This window comes from Leopardus geoffroyi, chromosome C1 (assembly GCF_018350155.1).
Source record: "Leopardus geoffroyi isolate Oge1 chromosome C1, O.geoffroyi_Oge1_pat1.0, whole genome shotgun sequence".
NCBI lineage: Eukaryota > Metazoa > Chordata > Mammalia > Carnivora > Felidae > Leopardus > Leopardus geoffroyi.
In genome coordinates this window covers 176,254,407-176,272,460 of record NC_059328.1, presented here as the reverse complement: position 1 = coordinate 176,272,460, position 18,054 = coordinate 176,254,407, and the positions used below count along the sequence as shown (strand labels likewise).

At 39.4% G+C, this 18,054-nt stretch overlaps 1 protein-coding gene across 4 annotated transcripts in view; it reads right to left on the bottom strand.

Moving 5' to 3' along the window:
- The window catches only part of COL3A1 (collagen type III alpha 1 chain), a 49,397-nt gene that overhangs the window by 9,742 nt on the left and 21,601 nt on the right, over positions 1-18,054 (bottom strand). For 2 of the 4 annotated variants that reach the window (XM_045480492.1, XM_045480494.1), the window contains exons 17-50: positions 17,956-18,000; positions 17,703-17,801; positions 17,449-17,502; positions 17,252-17,359; positions 16,983-17,036; positions 16,282-16,380; positions 15,917-15,970; positions 15,660-15,758; positions 15,223-15,276; positions 15,061-15,114; positions 14,676-14,729; positions 13,841-13,894; positions 13,468-13,512; positions 12,782-12,880; positions 12,587-12,694; positions 12,274-12,327; positions 10,241-10,294; positions 10,101-10,154; positions 9,351-9,404; positions 8,670-8,777; positions 8,180-8,233; positions 7,900-7,953; positions 7,563-7,724; positions 7,341-7,448; positions 6,309-6,416; positions 5,095-5,148; positions 4,892-4,999; positions 4,405-4,458; positions 3,907-4,014; positions 3,553-3,606; positions 3,349-3,456; positions 2,188-2,485; positions 931-1,118; positions 195-437 (exon numbers count right to left, since the gene is read on the bottom strand). In XM_045480492.1, coding sequence (XP_045336448.1) covers positions 195-437; positions 931-1,118; positions 2,188-2,485; positions 3,349-3,456; positions 3,553-3,606; positions 3,907-4,014; positions 4,405-4,458; positions 4,892-4,999; positions 5,095-5,148; positions 6,309-6,416; positions 7,341-7,448; positions 7,563-7,724; positions 7,900-7,953; positions 8,180-8,233; positions 8,670-8,777; positions 9,351-9,404; positions 10,101-10,154; positions 10,241-10,294; positions 12,274-12,327; positions 12,587-12,694; positions 12,782-12,880; positions 13,468-13,512; positions 13,841-13,894; positions 14,676-14,729; positions 15,061-15,114; positions 15,223-15,276; positions 15,660-15,758; positions 15,917-15,970; positions 16,282-16,380; positions 16,983-17,036; positions 17,252-17,359; positions 17,449-17,502; positions 17,703-17,801; positions 17,956-18,000 — 3,105 coding nt within the window. The remainder of the gene's footprint in view (positions 1-194; positions 438-930; positions 1,119-2,187; positions 2,486-3,348; positions 3,457-3,552; positions 3,607-3,906; positions 4,015-4,404; positions 4,459-4,891; positions 5,000-5,094; positions 5,149-6,308; positions 6,417-7,340; positions 7,449-7,562; positions 7,725-7,899; positions 7,954-8,179; positions 8,234-8,669; positions 8,778-9,350; positions 9,405-10,100; positions 10,155-10,240; positions 10,295-12,273; positions 12,328-12,586; positions 12,695-12,781; positions 12,881-13,467; positions 13,513-13,840; positions 13,895-14,675; positions 14,730-15,060; positions 15,115-15,222; positions 15,277-15,659; positions 15,759-15,916; positions 15,971-16,281; positions 16,381-16,982; positions 17,037-17,251; positions 17,360-17,448; positions 17,503-17,702; positions 17,802-17,955; positions 18,001-18,054) is intronic. The other 2 variants (XM_045480493.1, XM_045480495.1) reach the window with 2 other exon arrangements.

Sequence of the window (18,054 nt, the reverse complement as noted above, 5' to 3'; positions counted from 1 at the left end):
AGGTTGGGAAGATATATTTTTTTGTGTAGTATTGAACATTCCCTGCAACGAATCAGTAGCTTCTATGTGACTTGCACCAAATGCTATCTTTTGTTCACCCTCATTATTTTCCTTTCTGCTTTTCAAAATAGCATGATTAAACTAAAAATGCTGAGATCATTGTGACCCTTGCTTATAAAAATGTTATTACTTACAGTGCAACCATCCTCCAGAACTGTGTATGTGAATTTGCTATTCCCTTCAGCCTTGAATTCACCTTCATTTGAACCCATCAGCCTCAGGGCTTTCTTTACATTCCCACTGGCCTGATCCATGTATGCAATGCTATTCTTGCAGTGATACGTGATGTTTTGGGAGGCCCGGCTGGAGAGAAGTCGGAGGAATGCCAGCTGGACATCGAGGACATCTTCTGGAAGGTCAGGATTGCCATAGCTAAACTGTGGAAGGGAACAAACAAAACTGCTTGAATATCTCAGTTGCAACCGTATTTCCTAAGGGATTCATGCAGTATAATATGGTCATTATAATGTAGGTTATTCATATATTTTATGAATGAATATTTTATATACAAATATGTTTTATTTCATGTATAACATATAACGTAAGAGTAAAAAAGGTGTTAAGAATTGAAAGAAAGGGGGTTGCATACAAGAATAAGGAATCTACTCCTGAAATCATTGTTGCACTATATGCTAACTAATTTGGATGTAACTTTAAAAAAATAAAATTAAAATAAAAAAAAGAATAATTCAGTCTAACCTAGTTTTGGGAGAGAAGTTATAAAAGTTATAAAATTAGTCACCTGAATACATAAAATCATTTGGGCTCTTCTATTTATTAACTAACTTAGCTTTGTGATAAACAAGTAGATGGAACCAGAAAAGTCAGGTAAGTAGGAATGATTTAGTTAAAAGAAATATCCTTTATTACCTGAAAACCACCATCCATGGTTTCTCCAAACCAAACATGTTTCTTCTCAGCACCAGAATCTATCCACCAGTTCTTACGTGGAACATTCACAGGACTGGCATTTATGCATGTTTCCCCAGTTTCCATATTACAGAATACTTTAATAGCATCCAACTTGCAGCCTTGGTTAGGATCAATCCAATATTCTCCTGAATAGTCACACACACACACACACACACACACACACACGCACACAAAAGAATGGGAATTGGTTATAAAATCCAGTAATGAAGTTTGGGCCAGAATGATTTTGTTTGTTTACCTGGTAAGGCATGCAAAATGTTACTTGTTAATGTATTTGTATTTTATAGTACAATATAATATAGAAACTTTTAGATTGAAATTCTTGAGGTAAAGAGTTAGCTATGATAATTAAAAAGCACTGATGTACAATATAGCGTCTTGATATTGAAAAATAATGATATAGTAAGCCAAGACATTTTGATTGGTATTTTGTATTTATTGAACTCTTTCCCTCTCTTTTAAGATGATTATCTATTTAATGTGGGTGTACTAACTAATGTAAGCTTTTGGTCTAATCTAGATCTATGCCAGTAGGTTTAACCCACTGATGGTTAGTCTCTATTTTAAGTAATTTTCAGAAATGACTCCTAACAAAGACAATGTTCCATTGCCGAGATACTTGAAAGCCTGAAATAATCTTTGCCTCTCAGAAAGAATTAACCCAATATATGCAAAACCTTACAATATTACAATATTTGATTTCATTTTATATAAGTCTGGGATTTTTCATTTCATTGTTTCTTAATATGAAAAATCTAATAATTAGATTTATTAAAAATTAATTGCATTAAATAAATACTGCAAAAATTAAATTGCAAATGATGTCTGTTATCAAGCTATATAAATTTTATCCTGAAAACACTGTGATATATGTTGCTTTATCATTCAAATAACTTTGGAATGATATGCAGAAACATACCAAACTATGACTTACATTAAAATTTCTGCAAAACTGTCTTTAAATTTTCCTACGTTTGGAATATTTTGAGGCATTTATGTTACAGCTAAAGTACACCTTCAGTTTCTATTTTCTTAAAATATCAAGCAGTTTCAATTCAACTAACATTCTTTAAGTACTGTTTTGGCTGTAAATTTTTTCTATTTTCAGTGAAAGTTTTCTTTTCCCCCAATTCTAATATAAGCAGCTTTCTCTGGAGTCCTGTTGCCATGAATACAAAAGACTCCCCAACATACCACTCTGGAGTTCAGGATGGCAGAACTTCAGGTCTCGGCAGTTCCGAGCAGGGTGTTTACGGGACCCATCAGGACTAATGAGGCTCTCTATCTGTCCATTGACTGATTTGAGTGAGGTCATAATCTCCTCGGTGTTGATTTTGAAATCCATTGGCTCATCTCCATAATATGGGGCAAATCCGCCAGCTTTTTCACCTCCAACACCAGTGAAGGCAACAGCCCCACCAGCACCACAGCATGGACCAGGGGCACCAGGAGGTCCAGGAGGACCCGGTTGTCCTGGGTGACCTGGGGAGCCCTAGGATGGGTAAGAACAGGCATCATTGAGGTGTACTTGGTCTTTGCTGAAAGAACATGTTGTTAGGCCAATAAAATGCATTAAAAACAGTCATGTTATGTCATCAAAATTATTTTAAGAAAGATTTATTTGAGTTGTTTTATAATCAAATGATAACCGAATTATAATACATTCAACTTGTTGCCATGAAATTTATTGTCCTCCCCTGTATACGAATCAGTGGAGTTAGAGCACAAATTTTACTCTATCATGTTTCCTTCTGAATAAATGATGTAAACAACTCTAATTCTGACATGACAGAGGAATTATGACCAGAAACCTAGATTCTGCCCCCGGATTTGTCATTAACTTTGTGTCTTTGGGCTGATGACTTATTTGTGTTTCAATTACCACATGTGTTAACTTGGGGGGATAAGGGTTTCATTCCACTTATGCCAAAGACGTAGGATACGAAGGCAGTAGGAATGACGGTACCAGTAGCAAAAACAGGAGTCATGGCAGCTGTTTGAGAAGTGAGATGTACCACACGCTTGCAAATTATTATGATTATGGCGATTGTGAGATCTCTAGTGTGAAATCAACACTGGCAGAGTTCATTTGGTTACTTGGGCTTTTGCCTTTATTCTGATACAACTGCTCTCCGATCAAACTGCAAAAAGGTTTTTTCTCTTGTGGCTATCGTGTGCTGGAGAAAGTCTTAATGCGGTAGAGAATGTCTTAAAGCCATTGCTCATTTTCTAAATTAAACTGGATGCTTACATTGTGTTTAACTCACTCTCTCAGTTTTCAAGTCTTGCAAAGTGTTTCTGGAAATATGAAGATTGCAGCACATTAAATGCACATATTTGTAAGAGATGTCTTACCTCAGATCCTCTTTCACCTCTGTTACCTCGAGGCCCCGGGGGTCCAATGGGACCTGGATGTCCACTTGTTCCATCTTTGCCGGGGGGCCCACTGGGTCCAACAGGTCCCTAAAAAATGTCATGATATCACAGTGCTAGAATACCTTTCTCCAGTGCTAACATTTTAAAAACACTGATTTTCCAATATCATTCTGTGGCACTTACTCTGGGGCCTGCGGGGCCTGGACTACCAACTGCACCTTGGTGACCAGCAGGACCCTGCAAGGAAGAGAAGGGTGGATATAAATGAAGACTTCTGAAAGATTTATGAAACTGTGCACTCAACGATCAAATCAAGAAACATGGGGATCATGGTGGAATATGATTTTCTCTTTCCTTAATCTTCCCACTGTCTCATGCCAACTGCTATTTCAGATAAGCCCTTGAACCCTTTCTCACCTCTCTGTTAGCATCTTCTCTTAAAGATGGGCATTTTTCTACTTTTGGTCTCTGCCATTTGCCTATCTCATCAGTTAACACACACCGAAGGGGATTTTCTAACAAAATGGATGCACTTACCGGGGCACCTGGGGGTCCTGGATTACCAGGGAATCCTCGATGTCCTTTGATGCCATTTAAACCACGTTCACCTGTTTCACCTTTGTCACCACGTGGGCCTTGGGGACCCTTTACAAACACATTTCAAATTAAGGTCATAAATACACATACATATTCGTAAAACAAAACAGAATTTATAGCAATTAAGTCTATTTGATGACATTCTATTAGCTACAGATCCCATCGACACTGCATACATGCAACAATAAAGATTGTTCTTGTAACTTTCATTTCTGGATGGATAATGGCATGAAACTCCAGTGTCTGATATATAAGTCCTTGGCCCCAAGAAACTTTTAGATCCTGAACTGCTTTCTGTATCATGAAAGGAAACTTAAAATTCTGTCCCATAGTGGCGTGTTTTGTCATCTCCTTTTCTGAACAGGCTGGAAAATAGAACACTTCTTATACCGTGGAATGAGTTAAAAAAAAAAAAAAACACAAAAAAAAACAACTCACAGGAGCACCTCGGGAGCCAGCAGGACCTGGAGCCCCAGAAGGACCAGCAGGGCCCTGAAATAAAACCAAACACACAGGGAATTGTTTATTAATTGATATAGGTTTGTTTCCTTTAAAAGTGAATAGTTTCACAGTGATGGAAGAATAGTATGCACACTAGCATTGAAAGTTAGTGCCATTTTCTCCTTCAAAGAGCTTTCCCTATGTATATCTTTACCAAGGCTCCAAACAGGAAATCCAAGAAAGGCTTGTTAATTCAGCCTTGCATTCACCCAGTGAATATACAATTGGTCTGATTAAAGCTGCTTTGAATTTACTAATGAATTCCTCATTGACTACTGCCAGAAACTTATCAGACACCTTTATTACCACAGTTACCTAAGGAACAACTAGGATAAAAACTGAAATGAATGATAGTAGGTCGTTTGGTTGGCAGATCTGGAGGAAAGGAGGTAAGCAAAGAAAGAGAGTGCTCATTAGAACTCACGGTTTCTCCTCTGTCACCATTCTTTCCAGCCGGACCGACAGGGCCAGGTGGGCCTGGATGACCAGGAGCACCAGGAGGACCAGGAGAGCCGTTTTCTCCACGGTCACCCTGAGGACAAATTCACAGACCCCAAATAAATATGATCAGTAGTTATTGCTTTAAGTACACAAACTTGGATTACCTGGGTTATGGGTTTATTATACCTTGCCACCAGGAGCTCCATCTCGGCCTGGCAGACCATCTGATCCTGGGTTTCCCTGATTTAAAAAAAAAAAAAAAAAACAAAAAAAAGGAGAAAAGAAATCAAACTCTTTGGAACCATTCAAATACTATCCAAGCCATGTATTCTCAATGGTAGCAACAGCATCCAAAGAGCATAAAAACTAGTTCCCAGCAGGGTGCTTGGGTGGGTCAGTCGGTTAAGTGGTCCACTTCGACTCAGGTCATGATCTCAAGGTCCATGAGTTCATCCCCACACTGAGCTCTGTGCCTGGACAGCTCAGAGCCTGGACCCTGTTTCGGATTCTGTGTCTCCCTCTCTCTCTGCCACTCCCCTGCTCACCCTCTTTCTCTCTCTGTCTCTCAAGACTGAACAAACAGTAAAAAAAATTTGTTTTAAACCTGGTTCTTGCTTAGGACTGAAAAATCTTAGATATTCCAATGGCTATGATGCTTCAAAGGGTCACAATGTGTAAATAGATAAGCAGTATACCTATGTCACTAAAATTTCACAGATAAGAAGGGGAGAAGTGATTAGGGAAAAAAATGTCTAAAAGGGATCCCTAGGAAAGAGATAATAGAGAAAGCTTGAGAAGCTGATGTACCTGTGTGGCTCAGTCGGTTAAATATCTGACTTTTGATTGTAGCTCAGGTCATGATCCCATGGTTTGTGAGTTCAAGCCCTGCATCAGGCTCTGCGCTGACAAGTGCAGAGCTTGCTTGGGATTCTCTCTCTCACTTTCTCTCTCTGTCCCTCCTCACTCACATTCTCTCACTCTCTCTCTCTCTCTCAAAATAAATAAATTGTTTTTAAAAAGCTTGAGAAATAGTAATTTAAGCTGATAATGGAAATCTACAATTTAAGAAGAACCTTAATCACGGATAACACGCAGCACATTTTCACACAGGAGGGATGCTGTAAATTGGGGTCTCCCCATCCTCAACTTGTTTCTTTATTTGGCTAGCATTCATATGCTTCCACATTAATGATCATTCATCAGGTAAATATTAATGAACATGAGCATTTAAGATTATTCTAAATTGTAATAGAAAGGTTATATTGTTATTAAGGAAAGGAGAACTCTGGAATTTGGCAATATTTACACTCTTAGACATTAAGGCACAATTCGACCCTTGCTTAAATAGATTGCCAAATACTATCTGGATAATTGGATATTTGCTAAGAGTTAGCACTTACATCCCTTCCAGGTTCACCAGCTGCACCAGCCAGACCAGGAAGACCCTGGGGTCCAGGAGCCCCACGTTCTCCATTGTGCCCAGGAGATCCTGGTTTCCCACTTTCACCCTGTGCACAAAGAAATCAAAGACATTTTGTTTTCTTATTTTATCTTAAGCAATCAATCAATATAATGTTATGAGATGTCCTTATTTTTCAAGGAAAAACTTTGTTTTATTAAAATTCTATTGATTTTTTTTCCTAAAACTATCCCCACCATTGAGGAAAAGCCGCGAGGAAGCAAGTTTCCTGCATTTTCCACATTGCCCAGTGACTCTGGATACCAAACAGCTAAGTAATTACATGGTTATATTATTCAGAATACATCCCAATGTGAGATGTATAAATAGACATAACCATTGTAAGAAAAAAATAATGATTAACCATCATGAAATTATAGGTTTATAACAACCATTAGAATTAGGTTATTTTGGACATTTGCTCTATCTAAAGAATATACATTTATCAGATATGTTCTTATAAATTGAATCCGCTTAAATGTTATATCTGAACTTCATTACAATATTATATGACATTTTACTTAAAGAGGTACTCAAAGTGTCAAAATGTGAGCCCTAATAATACTGAATTATATTACCCCATTTTTAAATGGGTATTTAAGATGCTAAGCACTAGGAGTGCAAAATAAATTGAGTTGATGGAAAAATGGTATTAATTAAAGGCTTTCATAGATCTATAAACTATTTCCCTCTTCAAAACTGACAGTCAGCAAACGAAAGAATGCTCACAAATCTGATAGAAGTATTTAAGATGGCAAGATATTTTCTGTGATATCAACTTATTTGTGTTTACGTTCAAGGCTGCCCTATGATGTGTGTTGTTTTTGTGTTCTGCAGCCTTTTAATAATATGAAAAGATCAAGAATTTGCTTCTATGAGAGGAAAATTTGCTCATTACATACTTATTAGGGTTAAGCATTCTCCAAAGGCTACCAAAGGAAACCAGAGTCGCGTGAGCGATGGCCACACTCACCTTGACGCCCTGCGGGCCTGGGCTTCCCCTGGGACCTGGCATGCCTGGTGGTCCCGCAAGACCCCTCGCTCCCGTAATCCCGGCAATGCCAAGTGGGCCTGGAGCTCCCTGTTGAGCAAATAATAAAGCCTTAGTTCTTTGTGTGACTATGTTTTCCTCTACTGAATTCGTCATTACAAAGAAAACAGTCTTTTCCATCAAGAACTCAACGAACCCACTCACCGGGGGGCCCTGGGCGCCAGGGGATCCCTTCTCACCAGGCTGGCCAGCATCACCTTTGGGTCCAGACACTCCAGGGCTTCCAGGAGCACCACTGCTACCAGGTGGACCAGGGGCCCCATCCTTGCCTGGAGCACCGCTGGGGCCTGGGGGGCCTGGGTTCCCCTACAAAGAAAATGTTGAAACTTGAGTATTTTCTAATGAAACAGTGGATTTGTCTTCCCTCTCACATTTTATATGGGACTTAATACAGAGAAGTCGCAAAGGGTAGGTTTCTCATTCTGGGCATATATGAATGTTCTTCACGGAATAAAGAAAAAATATTTTAAAAAATACTTACATTATTACCAGGAGGACCAGGAGGACCACGACCACCGGGGAAGCCAGCAGCTCCCTGGGAAATGAGAATATGTTTGTGAATTTCAGAAGTTAAGGAGAATGACTAACAAACTGCTAAAAACAAATATCAAGTGTGAGAAACGTGCTAGGTTCTGCATTATAGTTTTTACACCCTCTACAGGGATCTAGTGCTTTCAATGCAGTTTTTATACAGATTGATATTAATTCTTGCTTTTCAATAAGAGTTTAGAGAATGCCAGTTTAAGAGAATCAATACTCACGGGACCACCAGGACTGCCACGTTCACCTTTGACACCCTGGGGACCAGGGGGACCCTATATAGAATAGAGGTAGACACAGTTGATTAGAATAGCACCAAAATAAAAATTTCACAGAAGCATTAGGTCTTTGAAAAACACTAACTCTACTCATAATGATAATCATTTTGCAGCGTGAACCCATATCAAATCATTGTGTGGTACACCTTAAACTGGCCCACTGCTATTTGTCAATTATATCTAAATAAAACTGGGGGGAAAAGCTACAGCAGGCCTACAAATGAACAAACAAACACAAATCAACAAGACAGTAACCACGAGGTGGTTAAAGCAACTTGATTGAGGCTGTTGGAGCCAAGCTTCAAACTCCGAACTATATTCCAAGGAAGACTATAAGCTTGTCACCATGAGAATCTCCTTCAGTACGAAGTATTAGACTATCCAGGAACCCGAGGGTTTTCTATTCAAAAGCTCACTGAAGGAGAATACTCACAGCGGGCCCAGAACCTCCGGGGGGCCCTGCGACTCCAGGGGGGCCTCCTTCACCTTTCTCACCAGGAGCACCTCTTTCTCCTTTAGCACCGGGCTCACCATTCTGTCCCTGCATTCAGAAATGACAAGCACTTGTGAGCTGACACCCTTCACAATACACTTGGCCTATCATACTCTTTCTTCAGAAAATAGAATTGGAAGAGATGGTGAAATAGAATTGGAAGAGAAGGTTTTTTGAAGACATGGCAAAACAAAGCCGATCAAAATACTTCCATGATAAAAGTATCAAGAAAATGTTAAGATGTATGTTATTTGTCCTAAGGGAGAACGTCTTTCCAAGGATTATGCTTATAAATAAGCACCCCTAAATTCATTTGAGAAAGGTAAGGTTTAGAGCGAATTTTAATTAGTATCATTTATAATAGAATAACTTTAAAAATTTTCAGAGTGTTTTAAAATCTAGGGTATCTTGGGAGCCTCCTCGATGAGGCATAAAGGCAGGGAAGGTATTTTTATCTCCATCTTTTAAAGAGTATGAATGAAGTAAAAAACAAAAAGGGGTGGGCAAAATAATGCTATAGGGAAGGACCAGCTGAGGCTTGACTAGAATCCAGATTCAAATGTGTGTTTTCCAGCAAGAGAGTGATTCTGGGCTGTGTGACTCATATGTGTTCATACTTACAGGAGCACCAGGGAAGCCAGCAGGTCCTGGAGGCCCATGTTCACCTCTCTCACCCTGAAGTGAAAAATATTCTCATTGGTCACAGTGAAGACATCTTTCCAAAGGGACAATGCTATATCACCCTCTGTATCATCTTATCTTTCCTTCAAGCAGGAAGTATGCCAAGCTAGCTGACATGGTTTAACTTGTGAAGACTTTTCCATTTCTCAACAACATTAGGAGTGGACAACACCAAAACCTTGGATTCTTCCTGCCTCTGATTGTTCTACTATTTGCAAGAAAAATAATTTGAGAATTTTGAAGTGTAATCACAGAACTTCTAAACAATGGAAGTATTTAAAAATGTAGTAAAAGAGTTAATGGATAAATCGATTAATTAATTAAAACCATTTAGTATATATCTGTCCTGAGTTGCAAACTCTGAAGGTAGAGAATTTTAGATCTAGAAGGTGCCTCAGGCAACAATCCTGTAGGCTTGAGAAATACTTATTTACAAATGTATATTACTTGTGAGTTTTTTATATTTTTTCCAGGATTATTCCGGAGAGAAAGTGTGATTTAAAACTGTCTCTTGTGAATTTTAGATTTAAGGACTTTGGCCTTCCTTGGCATGTCGTATGATTCCTAAGAAAACGGTATCCCGCCGTTGAGATTCAGGGGCCCAGGGCAGAATTGCCAAAGAAGCAAGCCCACATAGCTGCCTGCCCGTGTGGGGTTAACAAGCACACTGAAGATGTCTTTAACACTTACAGGGCCACCACGAGGACCAGCTATACCCGGAAGTCCAGGGGCACCACCTTCACCCTGAAAACAAGAGGGAAAAAATATTGCCTTGCATCCAAAAAGCCAAGGATATTTTCTTTTTGTTTATAGGAAGTATTAAGTGTTACCTTATCTCCAGGCTGGCCAGCTGGGCCAGGAGGACCAATGGGACCAGTAGGACCCTGGAGAAAATAGAAATACATTTTTAATTTTAAAGATAAAAAGCATCCTTTTTCCTGTTAATCAAACAGAGAGAATATAGACATAACATTCATCTACTGAACTAGATAGTAGCACTTTTTTTTATGACTCCAATGATATGCTTCACTTGGAGTGTAAATACTGCAGACCTTAATAAATATAAGATTCTCTGGAGATGCCTCTAAAAGACTGTAAGATTCAGTGACCATTTATTGATTCATTTTTCTTTCCATTGCAGAAGATAAATGATGTGCTGTAAGATCTTACAGTAATCTCTTTTTAAAATTAAGGTACATTGCCTTATACAACTGCTTGATAATCCAAAATGTTTAATTTAACTACTCAGAGTATAAATACACATATTAAAGTTTTCAGATTGACATTTTCTTTTTTTTTTTTTCCTTTTTTTTTTCAAAGTTTTTTATTTATTTTTTGGGACAGAGAGAGACAGAGCATGAACGGGAGAGGGGCAGAGAGAGAGGGAGACACAGAATCGGAAACAGGCTCCAGGCTTTGAGCCATCAGCCCAGAGCCCGACGCGGGGCTCGAACCCACGGACCACGAGATCGTGACCTGGCTGAAGTCAGACGCTTAACCGACTGCGCCACCCAGGCGCCCCATAGATTGACATTTTCAAATATTGAAGTTTTACTCATGTTACATAAATGAGACACTAGTTTTTTCTTAATTGGATGATGGTTTACCCAGGTCTATTAAAAGTGAAATTTTTATGAAATTCTTTAAGGCAACTATAGTAAATGTAACATCTATGTAATGACTTAATTATCGTGCTTATTTGCTGCAGTCTTCTACAATGTGTTTGCTAATGTGAATATAATTGATGGTAACTTTTTTTCATTTTGTTTGTTTTTAACCCCTATTTTGAAGTAGTTATAGATTCCTAGGAGGTTGCAAAAGAATTTACAGGAAAATCCTGTGCACTTGTCTCCCAGCATCCCTCAATGTTAACATCTTACACAATCATCATACAATATCAAAACCAAGAAACTGATGTTGGTATGATCTATAGAGCTTATTCAGGTTTCAGCAGTTTTTTTTTAATGTTTTATTTATTTGTGTGAGAGAGAGAGAGACAGATCATGAGCGAGGGAGGGGCAGAGAGAGAGCGGGACACAGAATCTGAAGCAGGCTCCAGGCTCTGAGCTGTCAGCACAGAGTCTGACGCAGGGCTCGAACCCACAAGTGGTGAGATCATGACCTGAGCTGAAGTCGGACGCTCAACCGGCTGAGCCACCCAGGCGCCCCCAGGTTTCAGCAGTTTTATATGCACTCACTTGTGAGGGTGGGTGTGCCTAAGCTCTACACAACTTTATGAAGTGCAGTCTTATACGACTACCACCATAATCAAGATACTCAAACGTACCATCACTGCAAAACTCCCTCACATCACCTCTTTTAGTCACACCCATCTTCCTCTCCCCTATTCTTAACTGCTGGCAATCACTAATTATGTTATTTCATAAGTGTTACATGGATGGAATCACACAGCGTGTATCCATTTGAGGTTGACTTTTTTCACTCACCATGGTGTCCTTGAGGTCTGTATAAGTTGTTGCATGGATGACTAGTTCGTTCCTTTTTATTGCTAAGTAGTATTCCATGGTATGACTATACCACAGAATTATAATTTTCATAAAATCATGAGCAGTATTGATTATCTTGGATTTTAGTGAGTCACTATGACTTTAGTTTGTAAGTAACCTTTATCGCAATTTTGAGATTTTTCTATTCTCAGGTCACTATTGAACTATCAGCTAATGATAGATATAAAACAGGAATTTTAACAGTCAAGTCATTTGGGCCTTCCTGATGGCCAGAAAATGGCAAAACATGGTATAAGTTATCATGATGAGTTCTTAGAGCAAATATAGGTTGAGGAGAGGAACTATTCCTTGTCACATACGGGTAAGTCTTATTTTTCCCCAGTGCGAATACTCACCCTTGGACCATCTTTCCCAGGAGCACCATCAGTACCTGAACTGCCTGGTTCACCCTGTCAAATAAAAGCCAATGTCATCCCATTAGAAGCATCCTCAATGAAAATCTGTCAAGAAGAAGAGCAACCCTTAAGGTCTGCTGTGATGTATAGTAGGTGTTCCGATTAATAGTTGCCCTGGCAATACATCTCAATTTTCATTTACTATTAAAACGGTAACATTAGTTTTGAAAAGAGGTTACTTTACAACAATGTTTCTTTCCTTCAAACTATGAAGTCTGTTTCATGACATAATTAACAGCAGATATGTCGGTACCTTGTCACCCTTGGGACCAGGGCCTCCAGGACCTCCTCTTTCTCCAGGCATCCCTTGCAGACCAGGAGTCCCAGCAGCGCCAGGTGGCCCAGGGGGACCAGCAGGCCCCTGAAATTAAGGGACAAATAGTAAACCAGAAGAAGGAGATCGAGTGCATTTCGTGAAATCTAGGTAAAATGAACGATGTAGAGTTACCTTTCCTCCTTCGGGACCAGGGGGGCCAGCTCCACCTCTCGGTCCAGCGGGCCCCAAGGCTCCAGGGGGCCCACGTTCACCGGGGGCACCGGAATCACCCTGTGGGAGGAAAATGGAATAGCTCTGTTAGAAAGCCCAATGCTAAAAACCAAACCAAACCACCCTGAATTGTATTATTCTGATGCACACCGCTCACTTCTTACTGTATATTTTTGAACAATATGGAAATTTTTATAGTTACAAAAAGACATTTGATCAACTGAATGAGAAATGGAAACCAAAAAAGAGTCTGTGTCAACGAGGTAACTTTGATTCCTGATCTGATGAGCTTGCTTTGAAAATGTTCTTATTATTTTATTCACAAGGGCGAATATTTAATAAAGTTTTTCTACCAAAACAGTTTTCCTCTGCAGAATCAATGCACTGGAAAGATTTTTCTTTTGCAACTTCAGGCCCTTAGTTGCTTCTGTAGCATTTATTCATGTCAGAAAATTTGATTTTCCAGATGAAGCAAATCTAATATACTAGAAATGTCTTGAGTTACCCAGAATGTATTCACCAAATATTTGCAATGTTGTGCTTCTAAAAAAAAAAAAGACCATTTCGCTTGATATACTAAAAATGAATCAGTAATCAATTGCTCTATAACAGGCTGACGAAATTAGAAAGTAAATAGAGACATTTACCTTGCCTCCTGGAGTTCCAGGTGAACCAGCTTCACCCTTTGGACCCTAGAAGATTGGCATTATATGATTAGGCCTATATCAGAATGCATGTTACATGAATGTAAGTAAAGTACGCATTTGATTTGTTTGCATTTTGTACAATTTGTTAAATCTTGAGCTATGTAGTCTTTCTTTTATTTTATGGTAAAATTGAAACTTTCCATGTGATAGCTATGATTAAGTAATTTTTGTTTGTTTTGTTAATGAATATTTAAAAGCTTAATGTTAAAACTCAGAAACCGTGGCATGAGAAAATGCAAAAGTTAATAACTGATAAATGATTATGATTTATTCTTTTGGTTTCTGAGTTTTGAAAAAAAGGCATGCAACTTACTGGTTCTCCAGGTTTTCCATTTTCTCCTGGAGGTCCACTGGTTCCTGGTAAGCCCTACAAGGGAGCATATTTGTATTGTGTAATCACTTCAAACACCGCTTACAGAAAAGCTTCTCATATGTATGCTTCTGCAAGGTATTCAAAATGGTTTTAGCAATCTTTTTAAGACTAGGATATTTGTGGCTCTCAAAATTCAATGGCAGAAATGTGACAATCATATCTTCCAAACTTATGTTTATCTCCCTCTAATTTTTCCCTGCATATAAAAATGAATTAGTGAGTATGGTGAAATGGATTTAGCTATGTGAACTTAAATTATGATAAAATTAAGTATAAGCATAAAGGATTATGCATACTTAGGGGCACCTGGGTGGCTCAGTCGGTTAAGCATCTGACTTTGGCTCAGGTCATGATCTCACAGTTCATGAGTTTAAGCCCCACGTTGGGGTCTGTGCTGACAGCTCAGAGCCTGGGGCCTGCTTCAGATTCTGTGTCTCCCTCTCTCTCTGTCCCTCTCCCGTCACACTCTGTGTCTCTCTCTCTCTCTCTCAAAAATAAGTAAACATTAAAAAAATATTTAAAAAAAGAATTATGCATTCTTAATTAAAAAAAATAATTCTGGAATAGACATGGAAGTTTTGCCTGTCTATTAACATTGGCTGTCATTTTATTTCAAGGTGGAAAACAGACCCACACATCTTCAGATGTATTACAATCTAGTAGTGTCACAAAAAAATAACTCAATTTGCTCAACAAAGATATAGCTCTCAAGGGAAAGTACTGAATTGTCTGGTTAAAGCAGGAGCCGAGTGATATTTAAATAACAAGTTCTTACTTGTAATCCTTGTGGACCAGGGGGTCCTACATCTCCTTTGTCACCAGCTGGCCCCTAATGTAGAAAGATATAATGAGAAGTTCTATTACAAAATACCCTTTCATATTTAGTGGACACAGTTTTCCTTTCAACAGGCTCGTTACTTAATTTAAAACTTAATGGAGGGAAGCAGGCCAGAGTCTGCTCTGCGGAACTGATGCAAAGGAGACATGTAATCTAATCTTTACTTCTAGTCCCTCAGCATTCAGCTAGCTAAGTAACCAAACTTCATAACTGCTCTGGTGAACTAGAGTGATGTAGTTAGTGTCAAAGATTATACAATTCCCGCGGTCTTTTTCCCGCCCCACTCCCACTCACTTCCTTCACCTTCTGCGAGTGAACTTACGGTAGGTCCTGGGGGGCCCTGAGGTCCAGTTTCACCATTTTTCCCAGCAGGACCCTAAAAAATCAAGCAGTTAGGGAAAAGGTCACAGAGATAATAGAACTCATAGGTTGGAGATGAATGCATCGATAGAAAGTTGGAAAGAAGTTAATGAAAGCTACATACCTGAGGGCCAGGACCTCCAGGACCACCTCGTTCTCCATTCTTGCCTGGTGCACCCTAAAGAAGTGGCCAGGTGTTAATAATTCTCAAAAAGAAATCATTCATTGTCTTGTTCCCTTTTATTTTTGATCTGCCTCTTCCACACACACATACATACATCCATAACCAAAAACAACTTTCCAGAACTTGATTTCCATAAATTTGCCACTCTTCCCCCAGAACCCCCTCCCCCCCCAAAAGAAAGAAAGAAAGAAAGAAAGAAAGAAAGAAAGAAAGAAAGAAAACCCCACAAAGCTCCCTGTCTCACATGGTATTTTGATTTTCATATATTCTTCTGTGCTTTGAAGTGAAGATCACATTTTGGCCATCTCCACACTCCCATATGGAAAGTAAAAGCCTTATGTCAGATATTTATTGAAGAAATAAAGGAAGGAACTCACATCATTTCCTTTAGGACCAGGGAAACCCATGACGCCAGGCTGACCTCGGGGACCAGATGGGCCTGGAGGACCTGGTCGGCCACTTTCTCCTTGACTTCCCTAATGAGAAAAAAATTACATTAATAGAGGTTTGATAAAGATCTCATCAAAATATACAATATACATATAAAGGCTATACAATATACATCAAGGCTAGGCCAAACTGCGCATTCCATTATTCACTGGGCTTATAAAACGAGATGTCAAGATGTACATACGGGAGGTCCTGGTTTCCCATCACTGCCTGGTCCTCCTGGGCTCCCAGGCATGCCCTAAATTGAAGAAGTCAGTCAGTCAGGTGATTTAAAAAGGATAATTAAAAAATATATATAACCATCTGTAAAATTCTGAGATTTCATGTGCAGCCTTTTATTCGCACACATTTTTCTGCCTCTAAAGTGTCTCAGTCAAGTGTTCTATTTTCCGTTTTTCTTCCATCAATTCTAACCTTAAGTTATCTTAAGAGTATTTTGCTTTGTTTTGAGGCTATAAAAGTACAGTTTGCTTTGATTTGCCTTTAATCCTTTCTTTGCCTTTCTTCTTACTAAATGGCTGTGTCAATCAAATGAGTGTTTCTCTGTACCCTTATTCCTGGACCTCCAGGGACACCATCTCGGCCAGGTTCTCCAGGAGCTCCTCTGGGCCCTGCAGGGCCTGGACCACCACGCTCCCCAGCGGGGCCCTAAGAGGTGAGATAAATCAGCAAATATGTAAAAGAACTTTTATTGACCTGGACATTGACCATATTTAGGTGTTATAACTAGAACACTTCCTTTTGTCTCTTAAAGAGAGTTGGTATGCTGCTTACATGCCCTGTATAAAATCACTGTTATCTATTAGCTTGGATGATCATAGTGGGAATATTTGGAGGCAACTTTGATGCACATCACATGCCAGCAATATTCAGTGGGCATAGCGACAGATTTCTGTGCATATAAAGTCAAATATCTTTGATGTTGTAAAGTCATATTTGTATAGCACTTTAGGGTTTTCAAAGAACTTTCAGGCATTTTAATTTCTCTTATTCTTGCAATCATACTGAAATAAATGATTCTCAGATAACCTCAAGAATTCTCATAGAAGTTAAGTGATTTGCTTTAGTTACAAAGCTAGGAGAACGGCTGAGCCGGGCTGCAATCATTGTTTTATATTGGGAATTTTTATTATTTTTAAACTCTAATATATTTCTTCCAGATATTTAGGTTTCAGTTAATGGGGAACTGTACGGAAGAATATAACTATTTGTAGTAGCAGCACTTACAAAATAGAAAATAAATTATCTACCTTTTCTCCTGGAAGGCCGTTCGCTCCAGCAGGTCCTCGGAACCCAGGAGCACCCTGGAAATAGTGACAGGCAAATGTTTCAGCCCAAAGCATTAAACATTTTTCACAGTTTTTGAGTAGCAATATCTTCCCATATTACACAATGCTTACAAAACCAGTATTTGAGATAGAGTACTCGAGAAAAATCACGGTTGTCTCACCATGAAGGTGAAATTCTATGTGGATGATAGTGATGTTGTTCTCCTTTTAGATGTTCCTGGGAAACATACCCTTTCTCCTGCTGCTCCCGGAAGTCCGTTTGCACCAGGTTCTCCAGGCGAACCATCTTTGCCGTCTTCACCTTTAGGCCCTGGGATACCTGGAGAACCAGCTTCACCCTATGAAGGGATATCACCAAAGGGAGAATTTGGTTGCTCAATTTTCATCCGAAGTAAGAAATAACCAGTTCCGTTGGGGAAATACTTACACGTTCACCACGTGGCCCTGGCTCTCCTTTGGCACCGTTTTTACCAGGTTCACCCTAGTGAAACAAAATCTTGGTGTAAAAACAGGGAGAGTAGACTAACCAAGCCAGCAGCAGCAACGGCTGATCCAGTTATAAAACCGGGGTGAAACCAACATAAATTCAGCTGAACAAGTACAAAAAGTCTGCTGTTTGTATTTTTGTTGGGGGAGTTAAACCACACCTGTCAGGCAATGAAGGAAAAATAGGCAACTTACTGCAGCACCTCGCTGTCCAGGAGCACCATTGGTTCCAGATGGTCCAGGAGGACCCCGGGCTCCTATCAGTCCAGGAGCTCCAGGGATGCCAGCAGGACCCTAAAAATAGCCGAGGGACACTAATATTAGTCAAACTTGAACTTTCTTTTCTGAATAGCTAACTTAAACATCGCAAATGTCTTCTCATGCAAAATGCAAGGAAGGCCAATAATGTGTGTGGATGCAATGAGAGTGAGGGGTGAGGGCACCTTACCATTTCGCCTTTACCACCAGGACTACCATTGGTCCCAGGAGGGCCCTAGAGGGGAAAAATAGCATATTAAAAATAATGCAAAATGGGGTGCCTGGGTGG